This window comes from Geotrypetes seraphini, chromosome 1 (assembly GCF_902459505.1).
Source record: "Geotrypetes seraphini chromosome 1, aGeoSer1.1, whole genome shotgun sequence".
Classification (NCBI taxonomy): domain Eukaryota; kingdom Metazoa; phylum Chordata; class Amphibia; order Gymnophiona; family Dermophiidae; genus Geotrypetes; species Geotrypetes seraphini.
This window is the reverse complement of record NC_047084.1, coordinates 119,124,617-119,141,764: the sequence shown is the minus strand read 5'-3', so window position 1 is coordinate 119,141,764 and position 17,148 is coordinate 119,124,617. Positions and strand designations below refer to the sequence as shown.

The 17,148-nt window shown below is 44.4% G+C and overlaps 1 protein-coding gene across 2 annotated transcripts in view; it reads right to left on the bottom strand.

The window, feature by feature from the left end:
* Positions 1-231: 231 nt before the first annotated feature.
* The window catches only part of LOC117356888 (sialic acid-binding Ig-like lectin 15), a 54,249-nt gene continuing 37,332 nt past the window's right edge, over positions 232-17,148 (bottom strand). For both annotated transcript variants that reach the window (XM_033936759.1, XM_033936769.1), the window contains exons 4-9: positions 14,768-14,798; positions 9,932-9,990; positions 5,794-5,853; positions 3,806-3,844; positions 3,615-3,690; positions 232-2,485 (exon numbers count right to left, since the gene is read on the bottom strand). In XM_033936759.1, coding sequence (XP_033792650.1) covers positions 3,650-3,690; positions 3,806-3,844; positions 5,794-5,853; positions 9,932-9,990; positions 14,768-14,798 — 230 coding nt within the window. In that variant the 3' untranslated portion in view covers positions 232-2,485; positions 3,615-3,649. The remainder of the gene's footprint in view (positions 2,486-3,614; positions 3,691-3,805; positions 3,845-5,793; positions 5,854-9,931; positions 9,991-14,767; positions 14,799-17,148) is intronic.

Sequence of the window (17,148 nt, the reverse complement as noted above, 5' to 3'; positions counted from 1 at the left end):
TTTGTTGTGCCACATTTGCGGCCAAAATGTTCCGACAGTATCTGAGCTGTCGTAGCCTTACTTTCCAGTCAGTACCTGAACACTGATTGGCTTAGTTCAGACCCCCGCCCCTCACAAATAAAAAAAAAAACCCACAAACACAAAACCCCGAATTGAAGGATGGCAGGAGGTATGCCCAATCCCTCCCATGGCCAGGGTTCCCGTGTCCCTGACAACCCCAACACCCCCAGCAGAAGAGATGCCTGCTCACTCCCAACACCAGTGATTCCGACCTCGCTAACAACCCCCCCCATCAGGAAGGATGGCCACTCACTCCCGCCGCAGGGGTCCCCCCCTCCCCACGGTACCTTTCTGACGACAGCCAGAAGGAGGGATGCATGTTCCCTCCAGCTGGCAGGCCCACCTCTTAAAACTGGCAGATCTTCTCCTTCCTGATGCATCCTTAGGGGAGGGGCCTAAGGCGTTTGGGCCAATCAGGGACTTAGGTCTCTTTCCAGTACATCCTGGGATGTGTTGAGGAGGGACCTAAGGTGCTGATTGGCCCAGGCACCTAAGGCCTCTCCCATAGGAGTTTTGAGAATCTCTAAGAGTCCAGTCTGATAATGTTATGGAGACAACAGTGCTAATGAGTTTAAGCTCACTGATATCCTCTGGAAGAGCCAGTGACACATCCCAGTGTGAAAAGTTGTTAGACACATCTCCTAAGATTCATGGCTGTTATTGATGCTAAAGGGCTTCCACCAATTACGGTATCAAAGGCTGTAATGTCTTATGCAAAATGAATTTTCCTTTCATGTGGCACTGTAACAATTCCTACTTTAATGCATTTTGAATTATAGTTTTGTTAGACAGAAGAAGGTGAAAAATGTGCAATGGTGTGAAGGTTTTTACAAGGCCCTGTAGATGAGGTCTGTTGGAAAGTCCAGCGGTCTTCCAGTTTGAAATCCAACAATGGCGTAACACAATCCAAGACTAGACACTCTAGGACAAAAATCGGGGCTTGGCTTTGGAAGACAGAAAATGCAGGAGTGGTCACAGGTCTGTGGTCAACCTGCCCCCCTGATGTCATCCATCTGTTGGGAACGGAGACTTGTATCTCTACTAGGGTAGAGAAGATGATGAAGTTAGGTAAAATGAAATCTTCCACAAATATAAACGAGCCCACTTCTGAGTGGACTGTAAGCAGGAGGGGGGCCAATATATGTATATATAATGTTCAAGTTCAAAGGGTTGATATCTTATTGTTTAACCCTTAACACCAACGCCTCCTAGATGTTGTGCAAAATTCTTACTGTTATCTATTAACTGCACAGTTAAATTTTGAATAAGACATGGTCACAGTAAGTTTTGTCACTTTTATCTTTATTATGCAGCATTACTAGCCAGCCACCTTTTTTGTGGCTTTGGCACTCAAAGCTGACGTTCAAGGCATTGGGCACTGGAGGATTACGTGACTTGCCCAGGGCCACAAGGAGCAGCACTGGGATTTGATCTCGCAACCTCTACAAGCGAGCCACACCTTCCCTGTTCTGGGGTGGGGGACCGGCAGAGCTGACGTTCACGCACAAGGGAGTGCTTTGGCCAGAGGAGGGGATTCTCCACCCCAGGTACCCACCCAGCCAGGTACACCACTGCTAATAGTTCAGAATTTCCATGGGGGAGGGGGGGGGGTTGAATGCATAAGTGGAAGTTAACACAGATGAATTCTGGTAAGTTATCCCGAACACTTTCACATGGTGTTTCCATACAGTGCTTGTTAGATGGTCAGAGTAAGTGTGTTTGTGTGATTTTGGAGAACTGGGATGTTAGTAGACCTGTTGAGTTTCCCACTTCCAGAGGGAGATTCCTGATTTTGTGGGCCATCTCCTACTTTCCTGCCTAGGAGCTGGGATCTCCAGCTTTGCAGCCTCCCCTTCCAGCGGCAGCATGAAAGGCCTTCCTAGAACATCATGTCCTGCTGCCACAGGACCAGCGGCAGTAGGAGACGACAGTTTAGGAAGGCCTCCCCTGCAGCCACTGAAAAGGGAGGCTACCGCTGGTGTAGCTGTAGGCAGGGCTGGGTGGAGCAGGCCTTAAACCCCTATATAGGAGGTTGGGCCCCTTGGCAGCTCTGTTTAGAGCAGGGGTGTCCAACTTGCGGCCCCATGAAGCATTTTGTGCGGCCCCGGTCGAGGGCGATGCAGTGTTTTCCTCTACTGCCCCCGGGTGTTTACTGTCTTCCTCCTCTGTCTTGCTGCAGCGTTTGCGGCCCCAGAAAATTTTTTTTCAGCGAATGCGGCCCAGGGAAGCCAAAAGGTTGGACACCCCTGGTTTAGAGGATGGAAATAAATGATTCTGCTCCTCTGCAGACAGAAAGTCATTTCAGATTACTAAATGCGTCCCACAGCTTCCACCTGGCTCGCAGATGCTAATACCCTCCTGCTTCTTCTCTGCTAGCTCCTTCAATATACAAATCATTTCTTCTGGAAATTCAGCATGCCTCCTGCTGTGGAAAGAGAAATCCTACTTGTGATACCAGTACAGACTTCCTTCCTCCCCAGCTTAAAATTGGCTTTGTTGGTTCTCCTTTCTTTCGTAGTTCAGACCTGTCTAAAGAACCCCAGGCCCTGCAGGCACTGCAATAGCAGGCATTTGGTCAAATAGTCAGGTAAGGAACCATAAATGCTCTGCTGGACAATTTTCAAAATTTTAAACTGAATTGGAAAATGAGTCGGTACTTGTGGCCTGGGTTGGCCACTGTTGGAATTGGGATACTGGGCTTGATGGACTTTCGGTCTGTCCCAGTATGGCAGCTCTTATATAGGACATGTAGTAACCATATGCAAGGGAGTTGTAGGCCTCGTTTCAGCAAGGCTTCAGAGCTGGGCACACTAGCCCTGCAATGTGTTTGCTGAAAGCTTTGGGCCTTGGATTTTAGAGAGAATCCTGGGAAAGGGGTTCTGCTGAGAACCTGAGGTAGCAATTGGGCTCCTCTTCCATATAAGTCAGGTGTCGGCCACTTTGCTTCGATTTGCATATTTTCCTATCATCTCTCATTATAGCTTCTTCCAGTCATGCAACCTCTGTGTATCATCTCTACAGATTGCACTCATCTGTCTCTTTCTACAGAGCCCTGAGACTTAGTTGTACCTTTCTGTGGGGCCTTCTCTCTTTCCTACTTCTCTGACAGCCAGGCATTGCTCTCTGTCCATGCAGCATTTTCTCACTCATCGGCCTTTCACTTGAGTGCTCAGTGCAGGGTCTGCAGAGACAGGTGAGTGAGCACTGGAGTTCTCAGTGCTCACTCAGCTGTCTCTGCAGAGTCCCAGCACTGACTGGTTTCACTATAATTCACCCACTTTTCTGTAAGGCAGCTGAACTCACCTGTTTCTTTGGAAGATGCCTTCGCTCATTTACATGTCTCTAAGGCTGTCTCTGTGTAGGACCTCGTCACTCATTCACATGTTTCAAGGCTGTCTCTGTATAGGATCCCGTCACTCATTTACATCTTTCTAAGGCTGTAGTACTTATCTGTGCCATCCACCTCTCTATGAGACTTCTGCACTCACCTTTGGAGAGTCCCCCCCCCTCCCACCCCTCATTTAAATACATTTCTGCAGAGTCCCATCACTCACCAGCTTCTCCCAGCAGTTCCCAGAGGCACCAATTTCTACTTTTTGGTCTGGGTCACCACTGTTGCATAGGTCACATCTAAAGAGAGGAAGACAAAGGAGGAATCCTGATGAGACACAGCATCTCTCCAAGGAGAAACTTTCGTTCTTGGAGGAAGGAAGCTGGCAGGAGAAGATGCACTGTCTGTGCTTACCTTCTTTCGTGGGAATGGGGGTTCTTCTTTTCTCATTACCTTAAAGGTAAGAAAGATTAAAATCATTAAGAAGTGGCATAATCTTGGGTGAAGATAAGGAAACCTAGGAAATGTCCAATAGATCAATATAAGACGCAAGATAGTGAGGACAAAACCTGCATCAAGTGAATTTTTTGCTAGATCTCAAACATCCAAGGCACTACTTTTTGACTCTATTCGTGCCCTTACTGGAGTGGTGTTCTCATCATTGGTCTTAGCAAATGACATATGCAAAAAAATTATTTTGTGTGAATTAATTTCAAACAAGCTCTATATAAATTATAAAGTGCACTTTTTTATGTATTATTATATTAAGAATGAAGATGAGGAAGGGAGAAAATGATTGTTTAATGTAATAATTGTATAGTGAATAGTGTGTTTTGTGCAGTTTTTCTGATTTAGCATTTGTATTGCATTATCGAAGTTTGAAAATCAATAAAGATTTAGAATAAAAAGAATTTTTTTATGAGATCCCAGGAAAACAATATTACAGTAGTCCAAAATAGACAGAATTGATGAATGAACCAGTAACCTACGCCACTTCGCATGGCCTTTAATTCAGGAAATGGGAAAATCTGCCATGGCACAAGTGCCCTTAGCACACTGGAATGACCCATGTAAGTGTAGTGTTTGGTTGAAACAAATATATATACAGGCTATCTACCTGCCCCCTAATTCTTCCATACACTCCTCAGTTCTTAATTCTATCTCAGGGGAGATCAGATAAAGAAATCTCTCACAAAGTTGTGGTTAATTTAGTCAAAGCTTTGAGAAACGTTTCTGCATCCTCCTAAAGACAATTTGCTACAGCTTTAGTAAGAGCTCTCTATTGGACTGGTGTCAAAGTCAAGACTGATTTCTGAGACTCTAAGCCAGGGGTGGGTAACTCTGGTCCTCGAGGGCAAGAATCCAGTCGGGTTTTCAGGATTTTCCCAATGAATATGAATTGAAAGCAGTACATGCAAATAGATCTCATGCAAATCCTGAAACCCCGAATGGATTCTTGCCCTCGAGGACCGGAGTTGCCCAGGTTTGAGCTCCCACTCCAGGCTGCAAATCTCTATTCCGGCTGTCAGGGTGACAAAATGCTCTTAGGTGGAGAAATAACTGGTTTTTGGGCCTTCGTGAAAATGCCACAGCACTTGCAGTAGAAAAAGCAGCAGAGCTTTAGCCCCCTGAGATTGTGCCTCCACTCATGCCAGGTAATCTTTGCCACAAAACAAGGCGCAGAATTTTGAATAGATGAGAAAACAAGAAGGCAGCTGGTCTACTAAGGGAAAGCAAAGAAGCAGACCAATCCTCAGGGACATCTGAATTTGCAGCTTTGATGTTTTAGCATTTCATTCACCAGCTAGTTTGCCCATGAGGCAGCCATATAGGCAAAACATGGCCATGTTGGGCACATCATTGTGTTTCTGGGAGGACTTCTGATCAAGATTTTATATTTGGATTTTGAATAGCCAACACTCCTTCCTCTTTTGCGTTCACCTTCTTCTCCCCACTCCCCAGAACAGGGTTGCCATACATCCGGGAAAACCCGGACATGTCCTCTTTCTGGAGGACTGTCCAGGTGCCAGGAGGGATTTCCAAAACCTGGAAGTTTGTCTGGGTTTTGGAAATCCTGAGCTCAGAGGCTGCATCTGGAAGCCTTTGTGCATGCAAAGCCATCACCGTGATGATGTCATACGCACGCATGTGATATCATTGTATTGACGTCCGCGCATGCACGAAGGCTTCTAAATGCGGCCCTCAAACTCAGGGAGGTTTGCGTGGGGGCGGAGCTGGGGAAGGAACAGGGCGGAGTCAGAGGCGAAACGGGGTGGGACTGGGAGTGGAAGGGGGCGTGGCCAGGTGACCTCTTTTTCTCAAAGAGGAAATCTAGCAACCCTACCCCAAAACACCTAATACACGGCCAGACGATGAAAACGCGCACTTTCCAAGTAACTTACCTTTCTTTTCTTCGGGGCTGAACTGGATATCTGCGTAGGTACAGCTGTCTTCACTTTTTCCTATTAGACAAAAGGAAAAAAATGGGGATGGGCTTTCAGAAATCTCTAATGATAAATCAGGTAAGCTTATAGGCTAAGAGTTTTGTTTCTCATCCAGAAGCAGCACAATTTTTTTCCCTCTGATTCAGAGAAGGAATTGCAAAGTGACCAGAAAATAGTGGAGTGAATTTTGTACGAGAAAGAGGGAGCTGGAGAAGAGGTCATCGAATAAGGTCTTTGACAGGTCTCCTCGGATTAAATGTTCCTGTTTTGGACACCATGCAGAGAGCAAAATTAGCGAAATTGGGACTTGGCCTAGTGTGGGAACAGATTCTTCAACTGGACTAAAAATGTCCAGATCAGTGGCAGCGAATTTTGTATCTGGGATTCTAGAAACTTGTTACTCTCTGGGATTCCAGAATCTTACTATTGTTTGGGATTCCGTATGGAACGCTGCTATTATTTGAGAAGGTCATGGAATAATTATAAAAACTCATTATTCCCAAAAGTTAATAATTGCCCCAAACAATTTCTGGTTTCATAACTTCATCTTAACATCCAAAAGGATTTTTATCCTACTACACTTAGATTTTTCTATAAACACCAAATTTTACTAAGGGAGATGAGCATATCATAAGATTTAGGAACTCAGATCATAGGACCTCCTAGGATTAAATACCATCCTGTGCTCCATTTTTTATTCATATATGCTCACTCCTCCCACCCTACCTTATAAATTAATTGTGTGTGCTATCTGTGTTATTAAAACATTCATTTTTATCAAACCACTGGTTTCTTGCATAACATTAGGTTCTTTTTTTTTAATCTTTATTAAATTTTCAAACTACAATTATGCATGCAAATAATTAATGTAGATATAATATTACAAGAAAAGCACAATAAACTTACAGATATTAATAAGCAATTATTCCCCCCCCCCACCCTCCCACCTAGTAATCAAGAAAATAAATACCCACAAGAAACTGCCTAAAATAATCCCCAAATTAATTCCAATGCAAACCCCTCCCCCTTCCCTCCCACCCTGGATGGGTATGTTTAAAGGTCAGTAAAATAAAATCCGTTATCATTCCTTACAGAACTTAGTCAATGGCTCCCAAACATCCATAAATTTCTTATACCGTTCCTGTTGTACAGCCATCAAACGTTCCATTTTAAAAGTATAACAAAGAGATTCCCACCAGAAAGTGTCATTTAACCTATCCCAGTTCTTCCAATTCTTCAATATAAGTCATATGGTGAAGAGAAGTTTGTTGTTCCTAGCATTAGTTTCTGTCAGAACGCTGCTTTTTTGAATGTCACCATAGCAAAGGTAAAGGAAGCCAGACATAATCTTATGGTAGAACCAGCCACGATCAGGGCTGAATCTATTATATATAGGGAGAAACATAGAAACATAGAAATAGACGGCAGATAAGGGCCACGGCCCATCAAGTCTGCCCACTCCAATGACCCTCCCTATCTATCTTTGCGGATAGATCCCACATGTTTGTCCCATTTGGCCTTAAAATCTGGCACGCTTCTGGCCTCAATAACCTGAAGTGGAAGACTATTCCAGCGATCAACCACCCTTTCGGTGAAGGAGAACTTCCTAGTGTCACCGTGCAGTTTCCCGCCCCTGATTTTCCACTGATGTCCCCTTGTTGCCACGGGACCCTTGAAAAAGAATATATCCTCTTCCACTTTGATGCGACCCGTGAGGTACTTGAAAGTCTCGATCATATCTCCCCTCTCTCTACGTTCCTCGAGTGTGTAGAGCTGCAACTTCCCTAACCGCTCCTCGTATGGGAGCTCCTTGAGTCCCGAGACCATCCTGGTGGCCATTCTCTGGACCGATTCCAGTCTCAGTACATCCTTGCGGTAATGTGGCTTCCAAAATTGCACACAGTACTCCAGGTGCGGTCTCACCATGGATCTATATAGTGGCATAATGACTTCAGGTTTACGGCTGACGAAACTCCTGCGTATGCAACCTATGATTTGCCTTGCTTTGGATGAAGCTTGCTCAACTTGGTTTGCAGACTTCATGTCTTCCCTGACAATCGCCCCTAAGTCTCTTTCTGCTTCAGTTTTTGTCAAGATCTCGCCATTTAGGGTGTAAATCTTGCATGGATTTCGGCTTCCCAGGTGCATGACTTTGCATTTTTTGGCATTGAAACTGAGGACCTAAAGAAAAAAGATCTGAAAAGTCCATCCAGTCTGCGCTTTCCTGGTTTTCCCAGTTCACGTTTTATCAAGCAAATACATCGTCCAACAAGATGAATAAAATATTTATCTTCAAACTCTAGTCGAAACTGTCCTTGATCCTTCTTGACAAAATATCCCAATTCTCCAAAAAAGCTGCCCCAGAAGACCAAAACGTTACTTTTCACTCTTTAAAAATCCGTGTGATCCAGCAGCATTCGTCAGTAACGGCTTTGGTCTTCTAAAGCAGGTTTATTGGCAAGATGGGAGCTATAGTTAAGGGGGCCACTAGGTTTTGGACTACAATTTCAAGCTAAGTACTTTATATTGTCAGACTGTTCATTTTCTTAATGAAAAGTATGAAGGAATGCTTCGGTTTATGTCTCCACACTGAGGATACGTTTCACTAAACATTTAGAATTTATATTCACGGTTGTTGACTCTTAGGGGCTATTTAGCTTTGAGTGTTGTTTTCTCTGAAGTGGCCATTTGGCACAGCTGCTATTTTTTGTGACTTTTAAGGACTTTGTGCAGCATTTGAGATTTTTTTCTGATAATGTGTTGACCAAAGCAAACAGAAGAAGAGGAAGAGGAGAAGGAAGAGGAAGAGGCTGGTGCAGCCCTGTGAATAAAAGCAAGAGAGACCTGCAAGCCTAGTGACTGAATGGGGAGGAGAGAGAGGGGGGTCGAAGGGAGGTCCGGACAGCTTTTCAAATCCCGGCACTTTGTCCGTTTTTTGAAAAGCCTCTAGCAACAAGCGACATCGGGACAGCATCTGCGCATGGGAGGATGCAACGCGGTGACGTTACCTCCATGCACGTGACATCATCGTATCACACCAACACATGCGTAGATGCCATCCCGACGAGCTAACAGGTTGAGGGGGGCGGGGTGGGGCATGGCCGGGCATGGGGGCGGGGCCATGGGTCCAGATTTTCATTTACAACAATCTGGTAAACATAAGAGGAACTGAAGTGGATAGGGCCAAATGTTGAGGGTGAAGTGGGTAAAGGAGAGAGCTACACCTTCTCTCCACTCCTCCCACAGCCCCCTCCAGTCTCCCCAATACACTCCATTTCAACACACAGAGGCCCCGCCTCTTCTCTTCCCCCCCTCACACACACTTCTTCCTTCCCTCTGTACACACACACACTGCCAGATGAGGAAAAGGTAGCACATAATACATCAGTTAGAAAGCTCGTGTTTAGAGCAACAAAATGGTTAGGGTTGCCAAACTTTACTATTCTAAAATCCAGAGCCATGGCCCTGCTCCAGCACCGCCCAGCCCTGCCGCGTCAACCTGTTCTTATGCTCGGAGCCTCCCCCCTTCCACGTGAACACTTTCCCTTCCCTCTTCATGTACCTCTTTAACTCTTCGCCGGTGCAAGCAGCATCTCCAACCTGCTACCTGCGCTGGCCTCAGCTCTCCCTATGATGTCACTTCCTGGAAGTGACTTCAGAGGGAGAGCCGAGGCCAGTGCAAGCACCGGTTTGGAGGTTCTGCTTGTACCAGCGAAACGTTAAAGAGTTATGGGGGCAGAGAGGAGGAGAAGTGCCAGCACCCCCACCAAGATGGCGCCCGGGGAAGTCCGCCTCCTCACCCCCTTACTATGTCACTGGTTGCACCTAAAAGTTTTGATCCATATAAGCCTTAAGCATGATTCTATAAAGTGCCTGCAACTTGTACAGAATCATGCTGATTTTGCAAGCGAGATATAATGAATCGGGCCCTCTGTGTATAACGTCTGTGAATACAAAGGCGGCAGTGTTTGTGACGTGTTCTCCCATCTTCTCATCATCAGTAAGGTGATGACCCATAGTGTTGCTAATGTACTGTGCTCTTCACTGCCCCTTGGGACCCGCCAATGAGATTCCCAGTGTTCTGTATCATTCCTACCTTTGCTGGCTACTTCCGAGGGGCCATTGTGGTGGGTGTTGGCTGGATTCATTTGGTCTCTAGGAGAAAGTGACTTGTGATTAGAAAGCAATGGCATGCCACACACACTGTTCCAAGTTTCCAAGTTTCCAAGTTTAATATGTATTTGATTGATCGCTTTATCAATTTCAAAGCGATTAACACATGATTAAAATTACAATATATAAAAGTTGCAATATATTAAAAACATAAACTAATTACAAGACAAATTGGAAACATTAGGATAAGTAGGGGGAGAAATTACAATATGTTTGAGCAGAGTGGGAAACAAATTGAGGAAAACACATATGGGTGGGATAAGAGAGAAGAAGATTGAAAAAATATTCTAGCAATAAAAATGAATTGATTTCGAAACTTGTAAAAATATAGAAGAAGAAGCCGAATAAAATTAAATAATAAAAGCGTCGTTAAATAAAAAAGTTTTAAGATTACTTTTGAATTTGTCCAAATTAGATTCTTCACGTAAGTGGATGGGGAGAGAATTCCAGGTTTGGGGCGCTGTAACTGAAAAGATATATTGTCGACGCGTATTGATTATTTTTAATGAGGAAATTGTTAATAAGCGCTGTTTCTCTGATCTTAAAGTTCTGTTAGAAGAATAAGGAATTAGTAATTTATAAATGAAAGCCGGAGATTTAAATAGGAGGGATTTAAATGTAAGTAAGCAAAGCTTATAGATTATTCTGTGGGCCACTGGGAGCCAATGGGCCTCCTTAAGCAGAGGAGTAATATGATCTGTTCCTCTGTTCAGCTTTATTGCATGCAACCACCTGGAACTTTTTCTGAGACTGTGTCCTGGCCCACAAGTAAACCAAGAAGAGACTGGGCATAAGTGAGATTTCATTTCAGTGTGGACTCCGTCAATTTAGCTGTTATTTGCTTGGAATTAAATTGCTGATTTCACAAAAAGACGGGGCTTACTGAAGAGTCTTTATCCCCTCCAAAAACACCACATTCATCAAGATAAAAGGGTGATAGATGCTTGGAACAGTCTCCCGGAAGACTGTGTCCGAATTCAAGGGAGCGTGGACATTTCCAGGAGCTTTACAATTCCCTAAAATTCTAAAGCTCCTGGAAATGTCCAGCTTTCTTAGTTGTTATCCTATTTGTAATATTGCCTAGAAATGTCCAATACTTATTTGTTATGAAATTCGCAATATCTCCTAGAAATAGCCAGTATTCTTATCTCACTTGTAACCAAAAAATTGTAACTATCCTGGAAATGTCCAGTTAGCTCTTTTGTAATCCGCCTTGAACTGCAAAGTACAGGTGGAATAGAAGTCACTAATGTAATGTAATGGAATCTCTTAGGGCGAGGAGGAGACAGTGGATGCTGCGGATGGGCAGACTGGACGGGCCATTTGGCCTTTATCTGCCATCATGTTTCTATGCTAATTTTTGTTCTGTTACGCTGGGTTTTGTGTGTTATCTGTTCAATTGAACTTTTTTTTTTTTTTTTTCTCTTTGGAACTAGCACCCATGTGCCCCTCGAATAATACATTTCTTCCAGTTTTTACGTTTTCTCATCGTAGAGTGTTCTGGTAACACAGGAGCCCAAGGTGTACACTGAAAATGTCAGTGGTGAGCATAAGAATTAAGGTGTTTTCCTACCCAGAGAAACAAAGAGGTAAAATCAAGAAATGAAAAGGACCTTGAAAATCAAGGCAAATTCATTTGGCCCTTTACAGTACGGGCAGCCACTGCAGTTTTTGCAGGAAAAGGGGGATGTGCTTGTGCCGCTTACTGCCTTCCATCAATCAGTTGGAGATGGTGCATTGCAGTAGTCTAGCCGTGACATCATCATGAATATGCAAGAAATGACTCTTCTCTATATGCAAATTGATCTCATTCATATTCACTATGGTAATCCTGAAGACACTGAACATTGCACTTCAGGGACTCTCCATCTCATTTAGAGAACACACCTCCTTTCGCCTCTCCTCGTCACTTGCTGTTGCTTGTCTCCTTGATCCTGTCCCTCCCCTTCACCTGTTCCAGGGGCCTAGGCAGAAGTTGATTAGGGGAGGGGGGGCAAAGATGGTCCAGGGGACAAGCATTTCCTTTCAGCCCCCCTGCTACTGCTATTGCCACCACCGCTACTTCCCCTCGCTATAGTCACGTAGCCCCTCCCTACACAATCATAGCTTTGTTGGCGGGAATGCTCAATCTCTGCCAGCTGAAGAGTTTCCTGCCAGAGCCCAGCCACGCTGCCCGAGCAGCAGAAGTCAGAAGGTCGTTCCTGCCTCATGCATTCAACATTTCCATGCGTACTCAGCTACATATTATACACATGAAAATAAGAAAAAATCACTCCGAGATATATTAACAGACTTTGCAATGGTGAAACAGCTGTTAATATATCTCTTGGAGTGATTTTTTCTGATTTTCATATGCTTCCGTTCAATCACTCTTCTTAGTAGAGTACCAAGCATATTGGTGGGGGGGGGGGGTTCCCCTATATGTAGCAAGCTTATTGGTTTTCCCCTATATATAATTGGACCTAATATGCACAGGCTACAATCTATGTTGACACCCTATGATTTCATATCAGTAGTGCAAGGGTTAACATTGTCAAGATTAGATTACTGCAACTCACTTTATCTCAGTATAGCCAAGACAAAATGTAAGGCATTACAATTGCTGGGGTCTCTAGAATAACCCACATTACACCTGTTTTGAAACAGTTACAGAAGAGAATGCAATATAAAGTGTTATCCATAGTACATCAAGCTGTATATCAGACGGCCCCAGCGTATTGTCAAACGTTTCTGGAAATATTTTGACCAGGAAGAACGTTGAGGTCCGAGGTTGGGATGAGATTGACAGTGACTAGGGAATTGGGAGTGCGCTATTCTGTGACGAGGGCTACAACGTTCTCAATAGCTGGAGTGAAAATATAGAATACACGAACAGGGAACTTGCGACTCTGGGCTGATCGTGTAAATTTCAAGCAGTTATTTGTTAATGCATTCATCTAATATATCTCAGTAGTTAGTCATGAAGAAGTAAAGTAAGATGTTCTCGTCTTTGCAATGATATTTGTCTTAATGATATGTGTGTTTAATTGGAAACTGCTTGGTAACAGGTGGTATATACATTTTTAAAACAAATATTTATTTACTAGTTTTTGAGCCCGTTACATTAGTGGGCGCTAGAATAGATGTGTAGACTTAGGCATTTCTTTCTATCTTTCTTTATCTTTCTGTCTCTCTCCCTGGCCCACTGTCTGTGTGTCTTTCTTTCTTTCTGTCTCTCCCCCTGTGTCCAGCAGTAGCTCTTTTCTCTTCCTTTTACCTCCCCCCTGTCCAGCAGCACCTCTTCCCTGCTCCCCCTCTACAGCAGTAGGCCTTCTCCCTTCTTTTTACCTCCCCCCTGTCCAGCAGTATCTCTTCCCTGCTCCCCCTGTCCAGCAGTAGGCCTTCTCCTTTCCCTGCTCCCCCTGTCCAGCAGTAGCCCTTCTCCCTTCCTTTTACCTCCCCCCTGTCCAGCAGCACCCCTTCCCTGCTCCCCTTGTCCATCAGTAGCCCTTCTCCCTTCCTTTTACCTACCCATATTCAGGCTTCTATTTCCCCTTTTACCTTCCCTATTTCCGTCTAGCACTGGTAGGATTCGGGCTCTGGGGGAGTTGACTTGTGCATCAGATGCCAATGCACTCTGGTGCGGGGCCTCTGCCAGGCCACGGGGAGCTGGTTTGCCCACACTGCGTGTCTGTGGATCTCAAGTTTCAAGTTTTTATTAGTATTTGATGGATCGCTTATTTAGTTTACTAAGCGATGTACAACTTATTAAAATAGGGTGTGAAAACAAACAAAGTAACTTCAGACTTGTTGGGTAAAACTTATATGAGTCGTGGAGGAAAGGGGGGAAAAGTTACAATTCTTTGTTAGAGAGAAAAACACAAAATAGGGAATGGATGAGAGGACTTGAAACTTCTGATCATTAGACAGAAGATGAAAGGTTGAATACGTCTTTAAAAAGGTAATCTCGGTGTCCAGGGTTGTCGGGTAGGTGTTCTGGGCCACGGGAGGAGTGGGTTGTGTCTGGGAGCCGACAGGATAGCGCCGTGGCCTTTGACTGCCTCCGGCTACTCTCCCCCGTGCACAGGTGCTTTGGCGGGCCTTTTCGGGGGTGGGTCAGGTACCCATGCGGTCGGTAGCGTGACCCTTGCAGCATCGCCGAGGGAGAGCTATGGGGAAACCGACGCAGGCAGAGTTCTACTGTGCATGTGGCGACATGGAGACACGGATCACAAGGCACAGCCACATGGAGTTTCAACTGCGCATGCGCGCTAAGGGTTATATTATAGTGGATTTTAAACATTTATACACCGCCTAAAAACCTAGGCAGTTCACAAAGCACCATGCATAACAGAAATAAAAACAATCAAACCTTACAAACCAACAGTCAATCAAGAGAATACGGCACTGGAATTCCATCGAAATCCTGGGAACTGAACACGTGCGAAAGTGCTGTATTGGCTGCTAGAGCAACCTGCTGACTTCCAGTTCCTGAGGTAGCTGTGGTCTGGGCTCTGGCAGGGAAACAAATCAGCTGGTGGGGCTTAAGCACCCCTGTCAGCTGTGTACTGGATGTAATAGTGTTGGAGGGGGCTAACGTCTGACTTGGGAGGGACCCAGGCGCCCTGTGGCTAAGCAACTGGTCTACTCACATTCTCCAGTCTTTGGCAGTGACTGAGAAAAAGGTATGGTAATACCTCAATTTTCCATTCACTGACTTGGCTTTAGTGCTAGAAGAAGATGTGTTTGATTTATAAGATAAAATGAGAGAGAATCATACCTTGTGGTGACTTTCCAACATGCCAAAGAACCTGTAAACCCAAGTGAGAAAAGAAATATTAGTGACGAGCGAGTGCCAGAACCTATTAGTCCAGGCAATGAATCTTTTCTTAATGGGATGTCACTGGGAGGGGAAGGGTTCCTGGACTATAATACAGGGAACTGGGTGGAGGAAGGGAGGTGACAAGCAGGATGGCAGGGGTCAGTTCTATTCAGGGGTCTGTGGGATGGATCTCTTAGCAAATGTCTGCAAAAAGGGACTCATCTCATGCGCTTTTATGCCTCGTAGGTATTTAAACATATTTATCATATCTCCCCTTTCCTGCCTTTTTACCAAAGTATATATATTGAGTGCCTATTCCAGGCCCTTTTGAATTCAGACACAGTCTCTGTCTCCACCACTTCTTCCGGGAGACTGTTCCACGCATCTAACACCCTTTCCTTAAAAAAGTATTTCCTCAGATTACTCCGGAGCCTGTCACCTCTTAACTTCACCCTATGCCCTCAATGCAGAGTTTCCTTTCAAATGAAAGAGACTTGACTCATGCGCATGTACATTATGTAGGTATTTAAACGTCTCTATCGTATCTCCTCTCTCCCATCTTTCCTCCAAAGTATACAGATTGAGATCTTTAAATCTGTCCCCATGCGCCTTATCATGAAGACCACACGCCATTTTAGTATCCTTCCTCCGGACTGACTCCATCATTTTTATATCTTTTTGAAGGTGAGGCCTCCAGAATTGTACCATTACAACATTTATAAGTGCTCAGTCACCAACCAAACAGTGTCATATAAAATGCCAGCTATGGTTGCATAGAGGGACCATCATCGCACTCAGAGAGTCCCTCTACCTGCCCTCCTTACAGCAAAAACTGTAAACGTCCTATTCATATGAGGGCAGAAGCTTGGCAAAAAGTGCTTTCCACATCCATCAATCACATCTATTAAGCTGTGTCAACCCTTAGAGATCCAACTTCAATAAACTAATGGCCTCCCTTCGACTCGAGTTTCGCCGGAAGCGTCATCAGGAAGGGGGCACTAAAAACAAACAAAAACACATAAAACAACCCCTAGTGAATTATAAATCATCAAAAACTATAGGCTGTTGGTGGCGGTCCATTCAAACAGTGCTCGGCTCGAACACCTACTATATCATCAATCATATATATATTATATTATATCATACAGAATCACTTACTTTGGTGGCCATAAGGGTCATTGGAACTCGGGGGGAGCAGCAGAAAAGGCAAAGGACGCTGTCTTTAATTAAACTGATTTAAAAACGTCACAAATGACGCATGGATAACATCTAACCAATAGAAATAATTAATAATAATAATAGTAGTAATACTGCTTCACACAGAGAGTGGTGGACATCTGGAATACTCTCCCAGGGGAGATTATTGCGGAATCGACAGTCCCAGGCTTCAAAAGCAAACTAGATGCATATCTCCTTGAGAAAGGCATATAAAGATATGGTGGCTATAAATAAACCAGGTGTATACCTGGCGGGGCCTCCGCGTGTGCGGATCGCCGGACTTGATGGACCGAAGGTCTGATCCGGAGATGGCGCTTCTTATGTTCTTATGTTCTTATTTGATGTTTTGCAGTTAAAAGTAAAAGTGGACGGGAGATGCAAATGACAATTCCTCAGTAAACTAAACTAAACCTTAAGTTTATATACCGCATCCTCTCCATAATTATAGAGCTCGGCACGATTTACAAGAGCTTAATATAGGAAGGAATAACATAATGGGTTTGGTGGTCGAGTATAGGGGGAGGAGAGCATAGTTTTCAGGTGCTTACGGAATAGTTGAAAGGAGCCCTGATTCCATAGTGGGGCAGTAAGATTATTCCAAAGCCCTGTGATTCTGAAGAAGAGAGATTTTCCCAATTTTCCCGCATAGAGGATACCTTTTAGCGAGGGGAAGGATAGTTTAAGTTTTTGGGTGGGCCTGGTGGTGTCAGGACTCGAGGAGTTCCAAGATAGTGGGATTAGGGGAGGGAGAATCTTAAAAGCTAGGCAGGCGCATTTAAAATGAACCCTGGAAATTACTGGGAGCCAGTGGAGTTCGGACAGAAGTGGGGAAACATGATCAAATTTGCGTTTTGCGAAGATCAACTTGGCCGCGGTGTTCTGAATTAGCTGAAGTCTTTGAAGACTTTTTTAGTAAGACTTAGATAGATGGAATTACAGTAGTCTAGTCTGGAGAAGATGATAGAATGAACAAGGACGGCAAAATGTTGTTGGCGAAAGCAGGATCTCACTTTCCTCAGCATGTGGAGGTTAAAAAAGCATGATTTTACCAAGGAGTTGAGATGGTCATTGAAGGAAAGAGAAGAGTTGATAATGAACTTTGCTTGAGAACTCAAGCTTCA